The 16,250-nt window shown below is 40.0% G+C and overlaps 1 protein-coding gene across 9 annotated transcripts in view; it reads left to right on the top strand.

The window, feature by feature from the left end:
* Rgl1 (ral guanine nucleotide dissociation stimulator like 1) overlaps positions 1-16,250 on the top strand; it is a 255,408-nt gene that overhangs the window by 182,546 nt on the left and 56,612 nt on the right. For 7 of the 9 annotated variants that reach the window (XM_063239711.1, XM_063239708.1, XM_003474720.5 and 4 more), the window contains one exon: positions 15,288-15,362. The exons of the other annotated variants lie outside the window; for them this stretch is intronic. In XM_063239711.1, the coding sequence (XP_063095781.1) occupies positions 15,288-15,362 (75 nt within the window). The remainder of the gene's footprint in view (positions 1-15,287; positions 15,363-16,250) is intronic. 9 annotated transcript variants of the gene reach the window in all.

Here is a 16,250-nt window from a genome sequence, read left to right as displayed (position 1 = left end):
TCATGAAAGAGTAACTGATGGATCAAAATATGCCAGCACTTAAAGATGTGAAAAATACTTGCAGATTACCCTCCAGCAGGTCATAGTAACCACATCCCATCCAGCGAGAATGGGTGTGCTATCCCTTGCTTCCCCACACCCTCTCCAGCTGGAGATATTTTCATCCTTGTCACCGCAATCATTCTTAGTATGATCTGTTCACGGAAAAATAGTAGCTCCTCGTTTTTGAATTTATACTTCTTACATTCATGAATAGAGTTTAGCATCTTTTAAAATGTTCACTGACCATTTGTATTTCTGTAAACTGTCTTTTCTTATCCTTTGCCTATTTTTTTGCACTATTTTCCTGTAACAATCAATCATCTAATTGTCGTTCTTAATATAGTAAGGATATAAATTTACTGCTTATCATTGCATGGGAGATATTTTTGCTAGTTTTTTGACACAGTGGAGTACAGACCCTCATCTTTTCGCCTGGGAACAAAGACAGGAAGAGGAAGGGTTTACAGTGCCACTCTCCTATCCAAGGACATACCTCTTGCCAAGAATGATGGCATGTGCCTATCATCTCAGCAGTTGGGAGGCTGCAGGATGATTGTAGTGAGTTCGAGGGCAGCCTGATCTACATAGTGCGTTCAAGGCAGCCTGAACTACATAGAGAAACCCTGTCTCAAACAAACAAACAAACAAACAAACAACAAATCCTAGTGACCTAAAGACTGCTCAGCAGACCCCAGACCCCTCTCCTTAAAGCACCTCAAATAGCAGCATTCTGGAAATGTAACACATTGTGCTGTGGAACACATTTAAGATCGAAGCTAGAGTTTGCTTTCTTGTAGATGCATGTAGAATGAAATTCTTTGGATCAGTGGATAGTCATATGCACAAATTCAAAGACACAAAATATGTTCTTTGTCATACACTTATCTGTTTATAATACCCTGTGCTATAACATGGGAGGTTTTGTAAATATTTCCATAGAAATATTTGACAAACTGTTAAGCCTGGAATATGTTTCTTGGATTGGTAAATAATTTTCATCATAATTTGTTTACTTATATAATATAGTTCATAGCTATGAGTAGAAATTAAAGAACTATATGAATTTTCTCTTTTGGTATTTCATATTTATTAAAAGATACAATATGTTAACTGTTATAAGGCAGTAGGAAGAAATAGGTCAGATTTGCTTTGAAGTTGTAACCTTTTCTACCCAGGGGGTAACTCCACTGACACCAGGCCACAGATGTCCGCAGCAGGTCAAGGACTCCACATAGATTCTTACTGTTCATCCTGGAGAGTGGACAAACACACAGGAACTGGAGTGTTTAGTCTGTGACTTGTGTACATCCAGGTTTTATTGGACGGTTTTAAAAATCTTATTTTTTTATTACAGTGGATAGACATTTTTAGATTTTTAAAACGCTAGCTGGATAATTATTAAATAACAGGCGCAGCATGAATTCAAATTGCATTTAATCCAAACTATCATTTTCAAACTGTCATTTAAGATAATACTGAGTGAAAGTTAAGATTTATTTATCTATTTGGGTGGGCCAAAACTTGGCTTTGTGTGTAATTTCATAGTTAATCCTTGGCTTGCTCCTCAAGTGAGTAGAACCACTAAGTTCTGAGTGCCTATAAAATATCCAGTGCACTCCTTAACACCATGCAGATGGACTTTGGAAATACGTGGCTTTTTACCCTTACATAGGTTAGAGGTACATTTACTATGAATCTGCTGGTACTGTGTCTCCAGGGCTCCCCATTTGCAGGGCTCCCCTCTACATAATTTTTATATTTTGTTTTTCTTTTCCTTGGAGAGGACCCTTCAGATTATATATGCTAATACCATATATCTAGCTTCACACCTGTATTTTTTAATGTAAAAGATAGAGCTTGCATTCCTGGAACAAGTAAATCAATACCTATGATGCTATAAAATAAAGACCAAATGTGTTCCGCAGATGAAACAAGATATAGAAGTTCAGGGATATTGATATCATTTATTTTGCTTCTTCGGCAGACTTTAGATTTTCCCATATATGTACAAACCTCAACATGAATATTTATTCCTAACTTCACTTCCTGTTCACTTACATCTAGTGGCCAGGCTTCAGTCTTTATTAAACTTAACTAAAATGCATATACTGTCAAATACTGCATTCCTGAATTGGTTGTTGGGACTTCTTGTGTCTATAATTAGCAGGAAGCAATTATGTTGTACAAGCTTGCCTACGCTAGTGATGAACATTTGAAATGTTATTTTCAGGTTGATAGATTATGGTAGACTTATTTGTGAGTCTCTGACTTGTTTATGTTATTTCTCTTGGTTTTCTCACTAGGACATTGCTTACGTTTTGTGAAATGAGCACTAACAAACTATTATAGCCTGTGCTAATACTATAATAACCAGTCAAGAATAGATTGAGAGCAGATGCAATATTTATTTCCCACCAGAGACTAGTTTATTTGAAGTTATGCTTTGATTTCCCTTAAGACTTTCAGTCATGGCTTTTCTTGTATGGAGCTGTTTGCTTTCTGGGATTTCTTTTTTATCTTTTTATAGTTTTTTTTTTAATTGTGCTAATATGTGCCTTTGTGATTGACCAATGGACTGTAGTTTTAAGTCATTTATGGCTAATTCTGAGTGTTTACTTTGCCCCTTTCTTGTAAAGACTTCTGTTTGCTGTGCTTCTCACAGCTCAGAGTTGATTCTAGGCTATACTGGCTTCCTTTTAACCCAAGAGAAAGTTTTTGAATTGTGGGTTGGCTGTTTGGATTGGGATTTTGAGATTTTATTTTCTCTAATTTCAAGCACACACTCTACTTAAAAACCTGTTGTTCTCACTATATTTTAAAAAAGGAATTTAGATGCCACTGAATTTACCCAACCTCAAGTGGAGACAGAATCCCCCTTTACCTTGTGTTCCTGAGAACCATGAAATGTCTGTACAAATAAGTAGACCTTTCTTCAGGTGGCTGTTACAGTAGCTACCTTTTGGGGCATTTCTCAAACATTCTCTTTCTCTGATACCAGAAGATAGCAGAATGCTATGGCCAAGCACAATAGGGTGAGTTATGTTTCTGTACACTAGGACCATGCTGTGATCATAGTGTGGAGAGCACCAAGGAATGGTCTGAATTACTCCCTTTATTTCAAGTGATTTCTCCCTGTGGAGGACTCTTGGGGAGGTTAAAGGTTGAAGCTTTAAAACCAGAGTGTGCCTTAAATTTGTTTGTTTATGTCACAGAGAAGAGGCTAATTCAGTATCTCTTTGAACTTATTTCTTCTTCCCATGTTTGGTTGGTATGTAGTTTCACACGCTGTATCTCATTTGATTTACTTATTATAACCCATGTTTACAGATGACAAAATTGCCTCAGATGCAATCCATCAGTCAGTAGCAGACCTAGAATTAAAACCCATGCCTTTGTGACTCAAGAGGTCTTTTTCTACCATCTCATCTCTCATGATTTGTAAATGTCATTTTAAAGGAATCCCCTCTTAGTCATCTTTCTCACTACTTCTTCAATTAATTTCCCTAGAAGCTGCATTTCCTGGGGACAGTTTCCTTTGCACAGTGGCTAGTTTACCGAAACATCTATGCTGTTATTCATTGGTCTACTCAAACAGTATTCATCAGCTGTTAATACATAGTAAGTACTATACATAGTGCTACATATGTGACAGTGGCAGAGCCTGATGTGGTTCCTGCCCTCTTCTAAATAATGTCTAGTGGGGGAATGTAATGCTAAACGCACATATGAATAAAAGTATTAGTTGACATAACCACTAGAGCTAGGTTCTACAACAGAGATTATGCAAGAGAGGCTTTATGAGTAAAAGTGTGCTGGCCAGTGATCTTAGGTGATTAGATAGATTGTGGATCAGGAAGGTCACTGTTGTGTCTCTGTGTCTGAACTATATATATGTATTTATTGGCCAAATCCCTGAACTCCATATACTACTGTACTTCTCTGAGGCACTGTTCTTGGGCACTGTGTGATATGAAATGAGGAAGTCTGGGTAGATTTATGTAAATATGAAATAGTAACTTTAAATCTGTGTCTTATGCCACATGGAGTGGTAACACTTGTGTATAAAAGGTGATGTACTGATTAGCAAGAATGGAGCTGGCCTTGCCAGTGAAGCTGGTTCTTCTACAGCACAGAGAGGAACTGGTCAAATGAAAGCCTGGAAAAATTCTTTTTACTAACAAGGATTTTGTCATAAGGATCAGATATCTTTTTTTTCTTTCAGAGCTTTAAGACGCTTTAGGGAAAAACAACTTGCCTATCTTTTAGTTATGAGATCCATGTCTTCAGCATATAGTATAATAAAGAATTTGAGTGTAGGACTCAAATTCTTTCAAATTCAAACTTAAATTTGAATCCAGTTTTGTATTTTGCAGTAATTCGGATCATAAGCAGTTCTCAAAGACCTCTTTTGTAAGCCATCTCCATTGGGCACTCTGGGGAAGTGGTAGAGCCTTTTTGGGGCAGGGCCAAGCGGGGTTCCTTTGAGGTGGTCTTCAAAGGAATAGAGGAACTTCAGGCCCTTTCTCTTTTTCACTTCTGGGCCATGAGGGTTGTGGTTTTGCTCCACCACACAATCCTATCATGATACGCACAACCTTTGCAACAGACCCAAGAGCAACAGGGTCAACTAGGCATGAATTAGAATCTCCAAAACCTTTCTCTTTATAAATTGATGATCTCAGGTATTTGTTAGAGCGATGGCAAGCTGGCTAACACTCCTTAGTCTGTAGCACTGAGCAGTTTATCTTTCTAGCTTTAGTTACCTTATCTAGAATAGGAGAATGTAAAATAGTACCTAAGTCATAGGGTTATTATGAGGGTAATGCAAGTGAAGTCCTTAGTATTTACAAGATACTAAATACTTAAGAGATAGCCATTACCTTGTTTTCTTTCTTTGTTTTATTGGTAGGTTTACAATTACTTAAATATAATTTATTTTGCCTTTTTCTTGATTATCTCCCCTGCTCAGAGTCTTGTCTGTCTTACTCCTGCTCCACCTGTGGGGAGAAATGGTGCCTACAGTAGGAGCTATTTTATTTGCCTATTATGAGCAGATATTTAGAAGGTGCAGCAGTGTGTATTACTTGACTTCTTCTTATATTTAGTGGGAGAGATAAATAAATCTGTAGATTTGTACCATCATTGTCAAGGAAGTGAGGACTGAACATGCACTTTTATTTATTTATTTTTTCTTTTATGGAAAAAGAGTAAAAAAAAAAAAATTTCCTAACAGTAGACCTCCTTCCTCTTAGGAGCTTTCAGGTAATAGCACAATAGTAAATTTTCTGTAAAAATCACATAGTACAAATCCATTCCCTTCTCAAATGCTTTCTTAGGATAAGAAACTGGGTAAACACTTTTGAGATGCCTACTGTATATTTTAAGTTACTGATTGTTAAGCCTCCCTTTTAAATAATTGTTTTTTTTTTCCTTTTTAATTGAATGCTAGAATTAGACTGGGCTCTCACTAAATATTCATAGATTAATGCCAGTATGCAGTGCTCATAGAAGTAAAAAAATTCCCTTACTTCTCTTCTGTAGGAAACAGATGCTGGAAACAGCCTAATCAGAAGGTGTCATAGCATTGTACTATGATGGTCATATGTCACCTCCAAGTGTTGGTCTCTTACAGTATTAACATTCATAGTAACTTTTGTTACTACTAAACTCATATGTTTTCTATACTTCTTTTTTTTCTAAGAGTTACTTATTAATATTTGAGTTCTATCACTTATATTGTCTATATTTTTTTTTGTCTTTTTCGTTTTTATCGGTACCAGGGATCGAACTCACGACCTCACACTTGTAAGGAAGGCGCTTATGCTGCTGAGCTATATCCCCAGCCCCCTATCACTTATATTGGAAAAAACTTAAAAATAATGAGTTTACATTTTCTATTAATGTAGTAAGCCCCCCAGCTCCCTGCAGGGCCAAATGGAAACTGGTAGTATGGGTTACCCATGAGTCTTTTGTACTCCTGTGCATGAAAACATTAAGATTTATTGGTCAGTTGGCTCCAAGATGCTCATTTCATTTATCTAGTGGGAAAGCTTTCAGGAAATCTTAACATTGCTTTGTTTCTAGTTTAAAACAGATATCCTGGATATCTGGGTTACAGTGAGAATGTCTTTATAAACGAAGGCCATTTCTTAGGATTTCTATGACAATCAGTGAATTTAAGTAGATTTTCTTTAGGTCTGGGTGTTATTAATAGGTATTCTTTAGGTCTGGGTATTAATAACTCTCTAGCAAAACACTTCTTGGATATGTTATCAGTTAAAAGCAAAGGCAGGTTGTTAAAGGATAAACTGAACTCAGATCTTATTTCCTGGGACTAGGAGGAAGTGATGACTGGCTGGTAACAAGGACTGTGAGAAACTTTGGGAACTGAAATACTTTAACATAGTGAAGAGCATTGAAAATTTTGCAGGGCCTGTCTTTCCTGATAGGTCCCATGTTTCTTCTGCTACAGGTGGAGAAGAAAACTTAGAACAATAGAAGATATAACATTTATAGTAATTTACACATCAGTCTGTGGTAGGCAGAATAACAGCCCCAAAAGATGTCCCAGTTCTAGTCCCCAGAAGCTATGAATATGTGAAGTTATTGGCAATGAAAATTTCGGTTGCTGATGTAACTAAGGTTACAAATTAAGTGGATATTAAAATAAGAGTATTTTGAATTATCTAGGTGGGTGTAGTGATCACAAGCGTCCTTAAATATGACAAACAGATGCAGAAGAGAGTCAGAGATGGGGATCTGAGGATGAGGACCGTATTAGAGAGACGCTATGTTGTTGGCTCTGAAGGAGGAAAGAGGCCACAAGTCAAGGCACAGAGGCCTCTCGTAGAAGCCAGAAGAGACAGTTAAACATTCTTTCTCTGGAAGGGAATTGCAGCTCTGCTAACACTGGTCTTTAGCTCATTGAGTCCTGTGATGGACTTCTCATGTACCTAACTATGAAACAGTACATTTGTTTGGAGCCACTGTTTGGGGAATTTGTTAGAACAGCAATAGATAAAAACAAGGAATTCGTGTTAGGCAAATTGACTCCAAGAATCTAGTGTTCCTGGGCCCCAAGATAGTAAAGGTCAGGTGTTTACCTTCACCTCTGTTCTGTTCAAACTTGTGCCCTGCTCAGCTGTGGCCCACACAGTCAGTTCCAGGAAGCAGTACTGGAAACAAAAGACGGGGCCTCAACACAACAAGCATTGTTACTATTTTTTCCCTGTAACTATGCCAATTACTTTGGGTCAACCAGAAGACTTTAATCTGGTATTGCTTTAGAATTGCATCCAACCATAATCACATGAGGGAAAATGGAAATAAGTTCTCTTCCCTGCTGGGTTGGTTGTCTTTGGGACTCTTTATTTACTTTTTCCAAGTAGATGCCATTCCCACCCAGCAGCACCATAGGAATTCTCCATGGGAACAAGCAGTGGCTAGGGAACTCTAGCTTTATGGGATGGGCAGTGATGGTTGTTCAAGTAGATACTGAAGGGATGCTGTCAGCGGCTTCACTGCAGAACGTAACCACTGTGGATTTGTTTTCCTGAAATGGGGTTTATAAGACCTAAGAGATAAAAATGTTTCCATGAAGTATCCCTTTTCTCATCTCATTTGGCAAAGGGAGGCAGGACATGCACTTATCTTGTCTTTGTTTTTTTTTTTTTTTTTCCAAAAAGAATTTAGAATTACCCAACAGGTTTAAAAAAAATTTGCTGATATTTGGAAACTATGAAATTGACAAGAAACTGAAAGATAACGTGTATATATTCTGAGTGGTGACTGGAAAGCTTTAAATACAGTCTGATAAGCTAAAGGAGTGGTTTTGACTATTTTTCAAGCAGTGGGTGGAAGGAATTGATCAAAACCCCCTGCACAGTCTGCTAAAAACTATGGGCCCTCTATTTAGAAAAAAGCATATCATAAAATTTTGTGTATAATTTAGGGGATTACTCTATAAATTCATCCTGGGAATGTTAGTTTATGCCCCTTCAGGCCAAGGATCCCTAGTGTGGGTGACAGGGGACATATAAGTAGCCACTGTGAGTCAAATGGGGGCACTGTCCTAGCTTATAATTGGAGCAAAGATCCTAAGTATGGCTGTGAAAAGTAAATTAATTGATTTCATTGAGCATAGTACATTTAATACTTTATTAAAATGAATTTGACAGTTTTTAAGAAAAGTATTTCTAAATCTTAGAAAGGAAAAGAGATTGGCTGTTTGAGTTAATTTTAGCTTTTCTTATCACTTCTCTCTTCTTGGACTTTTTAAAAATGCTTTTATTTTTATAAACTTTGTCTTTGAGACTGAAGTCTGGCTTCCAGACCTGGGAAACACAGCTCTTTTGCATTTGGCTTCTTCTAAAGTTGCCAGTAAACACCAGTTTAAGTAAATTGAGTTACACTGAGTTTTTTATAAGTATGGGAGAGAAAAGTAGTTTTGAAAAGGACAGGATGCTATGATATTGAACTCAAATTCATTGTACTTGATTTTGCATAGCATGCTTCATAAGCTTCTTGAAGAGTGCTGCAATGCCAACTTCTTGTGGTTTGGAAAAACTGAGCCACAGGCTTGGACTGATTTGTTAATAGTGTGCTAATTCATCTTAAACCTGAGAAAAATCTAGGCTCATTAACAGAGCATGTAGTTGACTGAGTGATGCCTCCTCCCATCCCTGCTTTTTCTGTTATTTGTCATAGCACCACACTCATGATAATTATAACAAACTTGGATTTGGAATTTGCTTTAGAACTATAAGGAGCTAGAAGTGAAAGGAAAAAATTCTGATGACCCACAAGGTTCTGAGAGCAGAAACAAGCCAGAGAAAAGAAATGGGTGATAGGGACGTGGAATGGAAACAGAAGGAAGTGTGGCAAGGATGCAGAGCAGATACCCTTGGATAACCGTCGTTTTGATAAGAAACAAGTGGCAGTAAGAGACATCTTTCTTTTGTACTTGCTGTTCTCTTTGGACAGTTATGGATGTTGGGGCTGGGAATGACAGTGTATTTTCCCGGGAAATTTTTTAGTATTTTGTAACTGACAAGGCAAGCAGAAAGAAACACTGGGTATTGTTTTGCTGCTAATGTTGCCTCTACTGCCAGGGGCAACCACAGAGACACTGTGGAGACCTGCAGGGCAAAGACTGTGAAGACCATGCCCAGCAAAAGCCAGGAAGAAGGGAGGGAAGCCCTTTTGGGGTCTTCTACCTTTTTCTAGTATGGAAAAACTTTGCCCAGAGAATCAGACCTCATGAGCCGGAAGCGTAGTACCGGGTTCTCTGCTGTGACTTCCTTTCTGCAGGAGAATGAGAAGTTTTCATCTTTTCTCTGCTTTTGTCTTCTTCTGAGCAACCAACTTGATTGTAGGAGGAAGATTTTTCCAAGGTAGGCTTGGTGGCTGTAGACCAGTTCTCAGGTTAGACGGATTGGAGAGGGTTTTATTCAAAGTGATTAAAAACAGCCTTCTTGCTGCTCTGTGGGACACAGTCCAAAGTCTTCACCCAGGCTGACTGGGAGTTCCAGACATCTACAGGATAATTCCACCCATGTCATTCTTTTGAGTCAAGGTCGACTTCTGAACATTTTTCTCATACCTGACCTGTGTTCTTGTGGGTCAGTTAAAGAAAAATGCCTAAGCTATTCCAAGGCTGGAACTTATTTAAAAAGCAAAGATGTTTAGAGGTCTTTGAGCCAGAAGCTTCATGTGAGGTCCTTACTTTTCCTTCTCCTTTCTAGTCTTTCAGCATCTCCACGGAGTTTCTCCTCCTTTCTTTTGCCTCCCCACCCTTTCTTTTATTCCTAGTAGTAAACAGTAATTAATTAATTTAGCAAGTGTTTATAGGGTGTTGGTATGTGTAGACTCAGGGGTATAGCTGTATGCAAGGTAGTAGACTAAAACTAGAGTCTTTGCCGTGGTTCCCCGTCCATTGCGCCCTGTGGCTGCTGCTTCTGGCCCACCTCCTGTGCACTGTGCTCTGCTCTTCATTGGCTTGCTCGATGTTCCTTAAAAACCACATCCTGCCCTGTTCCAAGACCTTTGCAGTGAATCTTGCTGCTGTTAAGAGGCTCTTTCCTTTGAAGTGCACATAACACACACTCCACTTTCTGGCAGTCGCTTACTTGTCCCCTCACAGTGGGCCTATCCTGGAACAGTACGCCATATGAAAGAGCAACTTGTGACCTTCTATCACGCCCAAACACTCTTGCCTGCTTTCTTTTTTTCTTTCTTTTTTTTGCACCGTTCATTGTCTGATTTAGCATATATTAACTAATTATTATTTTCTAATTCCCCTACAGTTTTTGCTCCATGAAAACAGGGACTTGGTTTGTTTGCTGCTACATTCTTAATGCCTAGAACAATCACTGGACATAGTGCTTATTAAACAATTTCATTGAATGAGGATTAAATGCTGGAAGAATGGATTAGGGAAGGAATGAATGGCTCAGGGTTTCTAAGCTCAGAGTGTTACAGTGTGGTAGAGAGACATGCAGTGAATGAATGTGTAAGACCTTATGGCTTATGTAGGAGAGTGGGGGCTTAGAGCCGGGCGCTAGAGCCTGATTGTTGAAAGTCACATCTCTGTTTATTTAGGATCTCTGGGCCTGGTTTTTTTTTTTTCTTATCTGTAAAATTGGAATAATAATACCTGCCTGGAGGATTATTGTGAGACTCAAAAGAAACTATGGATGTAAAGCACTAGGCATAATGCCTGGAATATAATAAGTTCATTAGTATTGGCTCATTTTGCAAGCATCAAGTAGAGTTTGCAAAGTTCTTCAGGATAACTTCCATTCTGGCTCAGTATTGCTGAGACTTTCCTGTTTAGGGGCAAAGGTTAGAAAACCCCCACCCCCAAGATACCGTCCCAGGGGACAATTTTATCTTAGAGTTTCTTTGAACCACAAATGTCCCCTGCTCCTTCCCTTCATGGAAAGAGTCTAAGGAATTCAAACATCTTCTCTGGAAATCACTCTTTCCTGTTTAAATATCAACACCCAGTTAAATATTGTTAGTTTTTTCCCCCTATTTTCTAGCAGTTTTTAGGCTATTGTAAATAATTGTTGAAGGGTGTACTTTGGGAGGATTTGTAAATCTTTCTTGTACCGTGTGATAACAGAAAACTATGTCAAAGGTCATCTGATAATTGGTATTTTAATATAAACTTATAAGCTTCCATTTATACAAGGACAGTTGCTCATTGGTAAGACTTCTTACTAGGTTGGAGCTTTGATCTTAAATCCTTGGGAAGTTTTGTAGAAATTAGAGGTGACATTGCTGGCAGATTTGTCTGTCGCTTTTTGACTCCATTAATTAAGCACAGATTTACACACCCCTTGTTTACTGTGTTGAAGCAAAAGAATTAAGCTTGACTTTAATTTTTGCTGGGAAACTATGAGCAGGTTCAGGGAAACATCAAAGAAGTGTTCTTAATCTAATAAAACAGACTCAAATGAACATCAGAGAATTGTAGATTCCAGTGGGAGTCTCATTTCATTTCTGTAAAGCATTAATTCTCCTTAATGATGAGAAACGGGAGGGGCAAGTACCATGCCTTCCCCAGTTGGTTAAATCCAGAGTTTGTGGCTGTTAATCTTACATCTAGAAGTCTCCTTTGTGTTTTTGCATTTTCATCCTACTTATACCTTCAAGATTTCAGTTTTAAAAACCTTAAAACTTGTTTTTTCATCTTAATTTTAGATCTTTTGAATAATCACTGTTATCTCAAAGCTTCTTATGTACCTAAGCTCTTAAAAATGAAATTGGAAGCTGGGCATGGTGGCACATGCCTATAATCCCAGCAACCTGGCAGGCCAAGGCAGGAGGATAACAGTGAGTTCAAGGCCAGCCTGGACTACACAGTGACACCCGTCTCAAAAACAAACAAACAAACAAATCAAACACCAAAAAAACCCCCACCAAAACACCAACAACAAAAACAACAAAACACTAGAGACAGGCGATGGCACTTGTGTAAGCTTGGGGCCAGATGGTGCAGTTGCAGAGGCAGATCTGGACCTAGCACTGGAGAGGTTCATTATCATGTCTGTTTCCACAACCTGTCAGATCACTCATTTGCTAACAGCAAATAGTTCTTCTGTGCCTGTCAGGGGCAGACAGCATTTTAAACCCCAAAACAGTGAACAGGTGGGTATGGTGGTACATACCTATAATCCTAATTGGAATTGCTGAGGCAGGAGGATTGCAAATTCAAACCAAACCTGGGCAATTTAGGATGGGCCTGTCTTAAAGTAAAAAATAAAAAAGACTGACAGTGTAATTGAGTGGTAGAACATTTCTGGGTTTAGTCCTTGGTACTACAAAAAGAGGGAGAGAGAGAGGGAGAGACAGAGACAGACACAGACACAGAAGTGAGCAATAGAGGTTAAACGGTTTTATGAAGTTTGTGTTCCAATGGACAACATTGTAAGTTAATTTTACAGTAGATTAGAAGGTATTCAGAGATGTAGATAGAAGTAAAGGATGTAGATAGTAAAGGAAATGATGTGAATTATTTTGTGCTTTAAATAGGATGGTCAGGATAGGCCTCACTAGTAGGTAGGGTATGAGCAGCTTGAGCGAGTTGGGGGAGCTGACCTTTGGCATAGGTGGGACGAAAACCAGAAGCAAGTGCAGAGTGCAGGGGTGGGCAGGGTGTGAGTGAGGGTAAGGGCTGGCCAGGGGTTGTGAGGGGTTGTGAGAGGAATAGATAGAGCTGTTGGGCAGATAATCCAGGGCCTGTGATTATTTGGGATTTTCTCTAATGGGAGTCATAGGAGGCTTTGAATGATCTGACATGATCTGACTTACATGGAGCAAGATTACTATTACATTGTGGCAGCTTGAGCAGAAGCCAGGAGACTAGACCAGTGGAGTTGCTGTTGCATTGATCTAAGCCAGAGATGGTGGCATTTTGAGCCAGAGTAGAAACAACAGAATTGAGAAGTGCTTTGATTCAAGGATATGTTGCGAAGACTGAGCCATGAGGGGCTGCTGATGCACAGGGAGAGTAGAGTCAGGGACACCTGCCAGATCTGAGCCTGAGCGGCTGGACTGTGCTCTGCTGCGTGTGCCCTGTTATTGTTGATGGCTCTTCCACGTCTCCCACTTACCAACAAATGCTCACTCTGGTCCTGTCTATGAACCTGCTGTATTCTGGTAGCCAAGACAAGTGCATCTGTGATCATCTGAGCCACCACAGATGAGGCCAGGCAAATTACTGCATGAGAACTTTGTTCACCAAAGCTTAGTGCTTAGTCTTTCTTGACACCACCTGTGTGTGCACTGCAGCATCACACTTCTGGGGGGGCGGGCACTGCAGTAAGTATCGGTGCTGTCTAAACCTCCATGGAAAATGCAGGAAAAGAGCAGGCAAGCAGGAGAAGCTAACATAGAAGCAAAGAATAGGAAGATCTGGAAATATAGAATATAAAACTCTGAAAATCTCAAAAATGTTAAGTGTGTGTCCTGTCTTGTAAACATTATCCACTTTGTTTCTGTCTCACATTGCTTGCAATCAGAAGATAAAAGGCATGATATTTCCAGAAGAGAGAGGGAGAGAGAGAGAAAAAGAGAACGAGAGAGAGAGAGAGAGAGAGAGAGAGAGATATTGAAGAGAGAGAGAGAGACTTACTGCACTAACCAATGTGACAAAAACAGAGTAAGTTCCAGTTGAGAGCTGGCAGGAGAAGAGTTTAGGGGTCACTCTTGGAGGTATAGTGACTTCCTAAGAGTCTGCATCTTTGCTGTTCCTACCCTAATCTTGCCTTCTTCAGCAAACCACAAAGCCTGTTGTGAGAACATGAGGACAGAGTTCACTCTGATGGTGGCCATGGATAGAGCCAAAAAAATCGCACTCTGTTTATTTAGTAGGAATTTTGTTTCCCATCCGTGTCTTGCTTGCATGGGGTTGAGTACATCTTAATCTGTCTGAGTTCTTATCTCAGGAAGAGCAAAGGGTAGCCCAGGAAGTCCTCTAAATAACAGGTGTGGACAGAATGAAGAGAAATAGGGAGGGCAGAGGCCAGTGGAAAACATCTTCAAGAAATCCGTAAGGCTGTGAACTGTAGAAAGGAGCAGGTGGGGGGACCTGTGCCTCAGGGCACAGACTGGGACCTATCAGGATGGAGTACGGGGACACCAGATGGACTGGCAGGAAGTCAAGCCAGATGGTGGGCTTTTATTTTTAAAAGGATTTGTAAATCCTAGAAAAAAGGAACCATAAGGGTACTGGGGCCTTTAATCCCATTAGAAGACAAAAGTGTGTTCTTTAAAAATGTAAGCCTACCAATTACAGAATTTCTGTTATCAAAACTGTAGGGCAGACAACCAACTTGTGAAACTCTAGGACTCTTGAACTGCTCATGGGTAAGAGGAGAAATTGCAAAATAGCCCAGACGTTGTAAATGAATAGACTCCTCCTTAAGAATTGAACGTCAATTTACTAAAATACACATTTTGAACCAAACAAAACCTATTTGCGTGAAAGGGGCTTGCTTATCTATACAGTTAGATTAGCTAACAGTGGGCTGTGCAATTTACTTAGTAAAATTTAAATTTCTAATAAACAATATTTAAAAATCTAAGCACCTTTTATTTTCCAAAAAATTGGAGCCTTACCCTCCCCCCCCAGTTTTTGCATCTAAATGGGCCCAGCTCTGCGTTCCCACAGCTACTCTTGCAGCACTAGAACTGTGGAACCAGCCCTGAATGCTATCCTGACCTTTATTTGCAGATCCGTAATCATTTCCAGGCACCTTCTCCAGCATGACCTCCCTGAAGGAGACGACTCCCCAGTATAGTGGGGAGTCATCCTTAGGTGTCCACCTGTGGCCTGCACCAGAGCTGTGCCCACAGGGCCACCCTTCCCTTGGGTGACCCCCAGCAGCAGGCAGGAGTGTGGATCCGGAGTGGCCCACACCTGCAGAGGTCTTGCCTTCTTTGTGTCTGACTCACTTGCTGAAAGAAAAGGTCTACTGTGATCTAAAATCTTCAAAGACACATGAAATGTAAAGCAAATGTTTTAAATAGTGTTTTAAATTACTTTTCTGTTTAGGATATGCAAGCGCACCCATTCAGTAACTGTCAGTAATGCTGCAGCATTTTGGATGCTATTTATAAATATTTCTTTCTTTAATCATTCCCAAGTTGCATACATGTTGCTTTGTACTTAAGGTGCACAGAGGAGCTTTCCAGTGCCGTTGACTGTTTTGCTTGCTTGTTTGTTTTTATGTGTAAAGATATGGAAACCTGGCGGATCCAAGCTGTGAAGATGGAAGCCCGAGTTCATCCGAGTCCAAGACGGTGATCAGGAAGTGAGTGCGTCTTTCTTCTGCATTAGTATCTCGGTCAAGACAGTATTGTTAAGAATATAGTTCAGGAGAGTTTCTTATATTCTTTTTCATAATGCCTACAAACATGGACTTTTAAAAAAATATAACAATAGTCATTTATTCGTCTAGGAAAAATACACTGGGACACCTGTTTCAGCCAGGCATTGTGCTAAGAGGTATAAAATAAGTGAAAAAAATCACGTGGGACAAAACTTAGAAAGTCTTACCTCTTTTTATGTTTTAGCAGAGAAAGGTAGACATCAAAAAATGAAGAAGAATGAAACGCGGATGGAGGCTAGGTCACCTGGGTGCCAGCCAGGTGCTGTGGGCTCTGGCGACATGGAGCGTGGCTCTCTGGGGCACTGGGCCACCTTTGTGGATGTCTGGGCAGAGCAGTGGGGAAGAGGCCCTGAGGCAGGAGGAGCATCGGGAAGCAGAGTGAATGGAACCACAAGTGCCAGCGGGCGAGATGTGTCCAGACCATGCGGGGACGTGAAGAACGCAGCAGACACTGAATTTGATGCTAAGAGGACAGGAAGCGCTTAGAAGGATTTGAGAGCAGTGCTATGACCTAACTATTTTAAAAGGCTTGTTCTGATTTGGGGTGGAAAATAGATCGTGGCAGTGCAGGTGGGAAAAGGGTGGTTAGAATCCTTTCTGGGGTCCAAGCAAGGATTGCTGGTGATGTGGACTCAAGCAGGGACAGTGGAAGTGCTCTGCTTCTGCAGACATTTTGAAGATTGGCAGGACGTGCTGGAGTGTGTGTGTGTGTGTGTGTGTGTGTGTGTGTGTGACTGTATGAGAGGAAAAAGGAAGCCAGGATGGTCCCCAGGTTGTGGTTTGGGTAACTAGTAGAACAGAACCTTGGTA

Source organism: Cavia porcellus, unplaced genomic scaffold (assembly GCF_034190915.1).
Source record: "Cavia porcellus strain 051 isolate PalLab524CR breed Dunkin Hartley unplaced genomic scaffold, mCavPor4.1 scaffold_29, whole genome shotgun sequence".
In the NCBI taxonomy this organism is placed as follows: domain Eukaryota; kingdom Metazoa; phylum Chordata; class Mammalia; order Rodentia; family Caviidae; genus Cavia; species Cavia porcellus.
The sequence above is the reverse complement of the archived record's forward strand: the minus strand, read 5'-3'. Positions and strand labels throughout refer to the sequence as shown.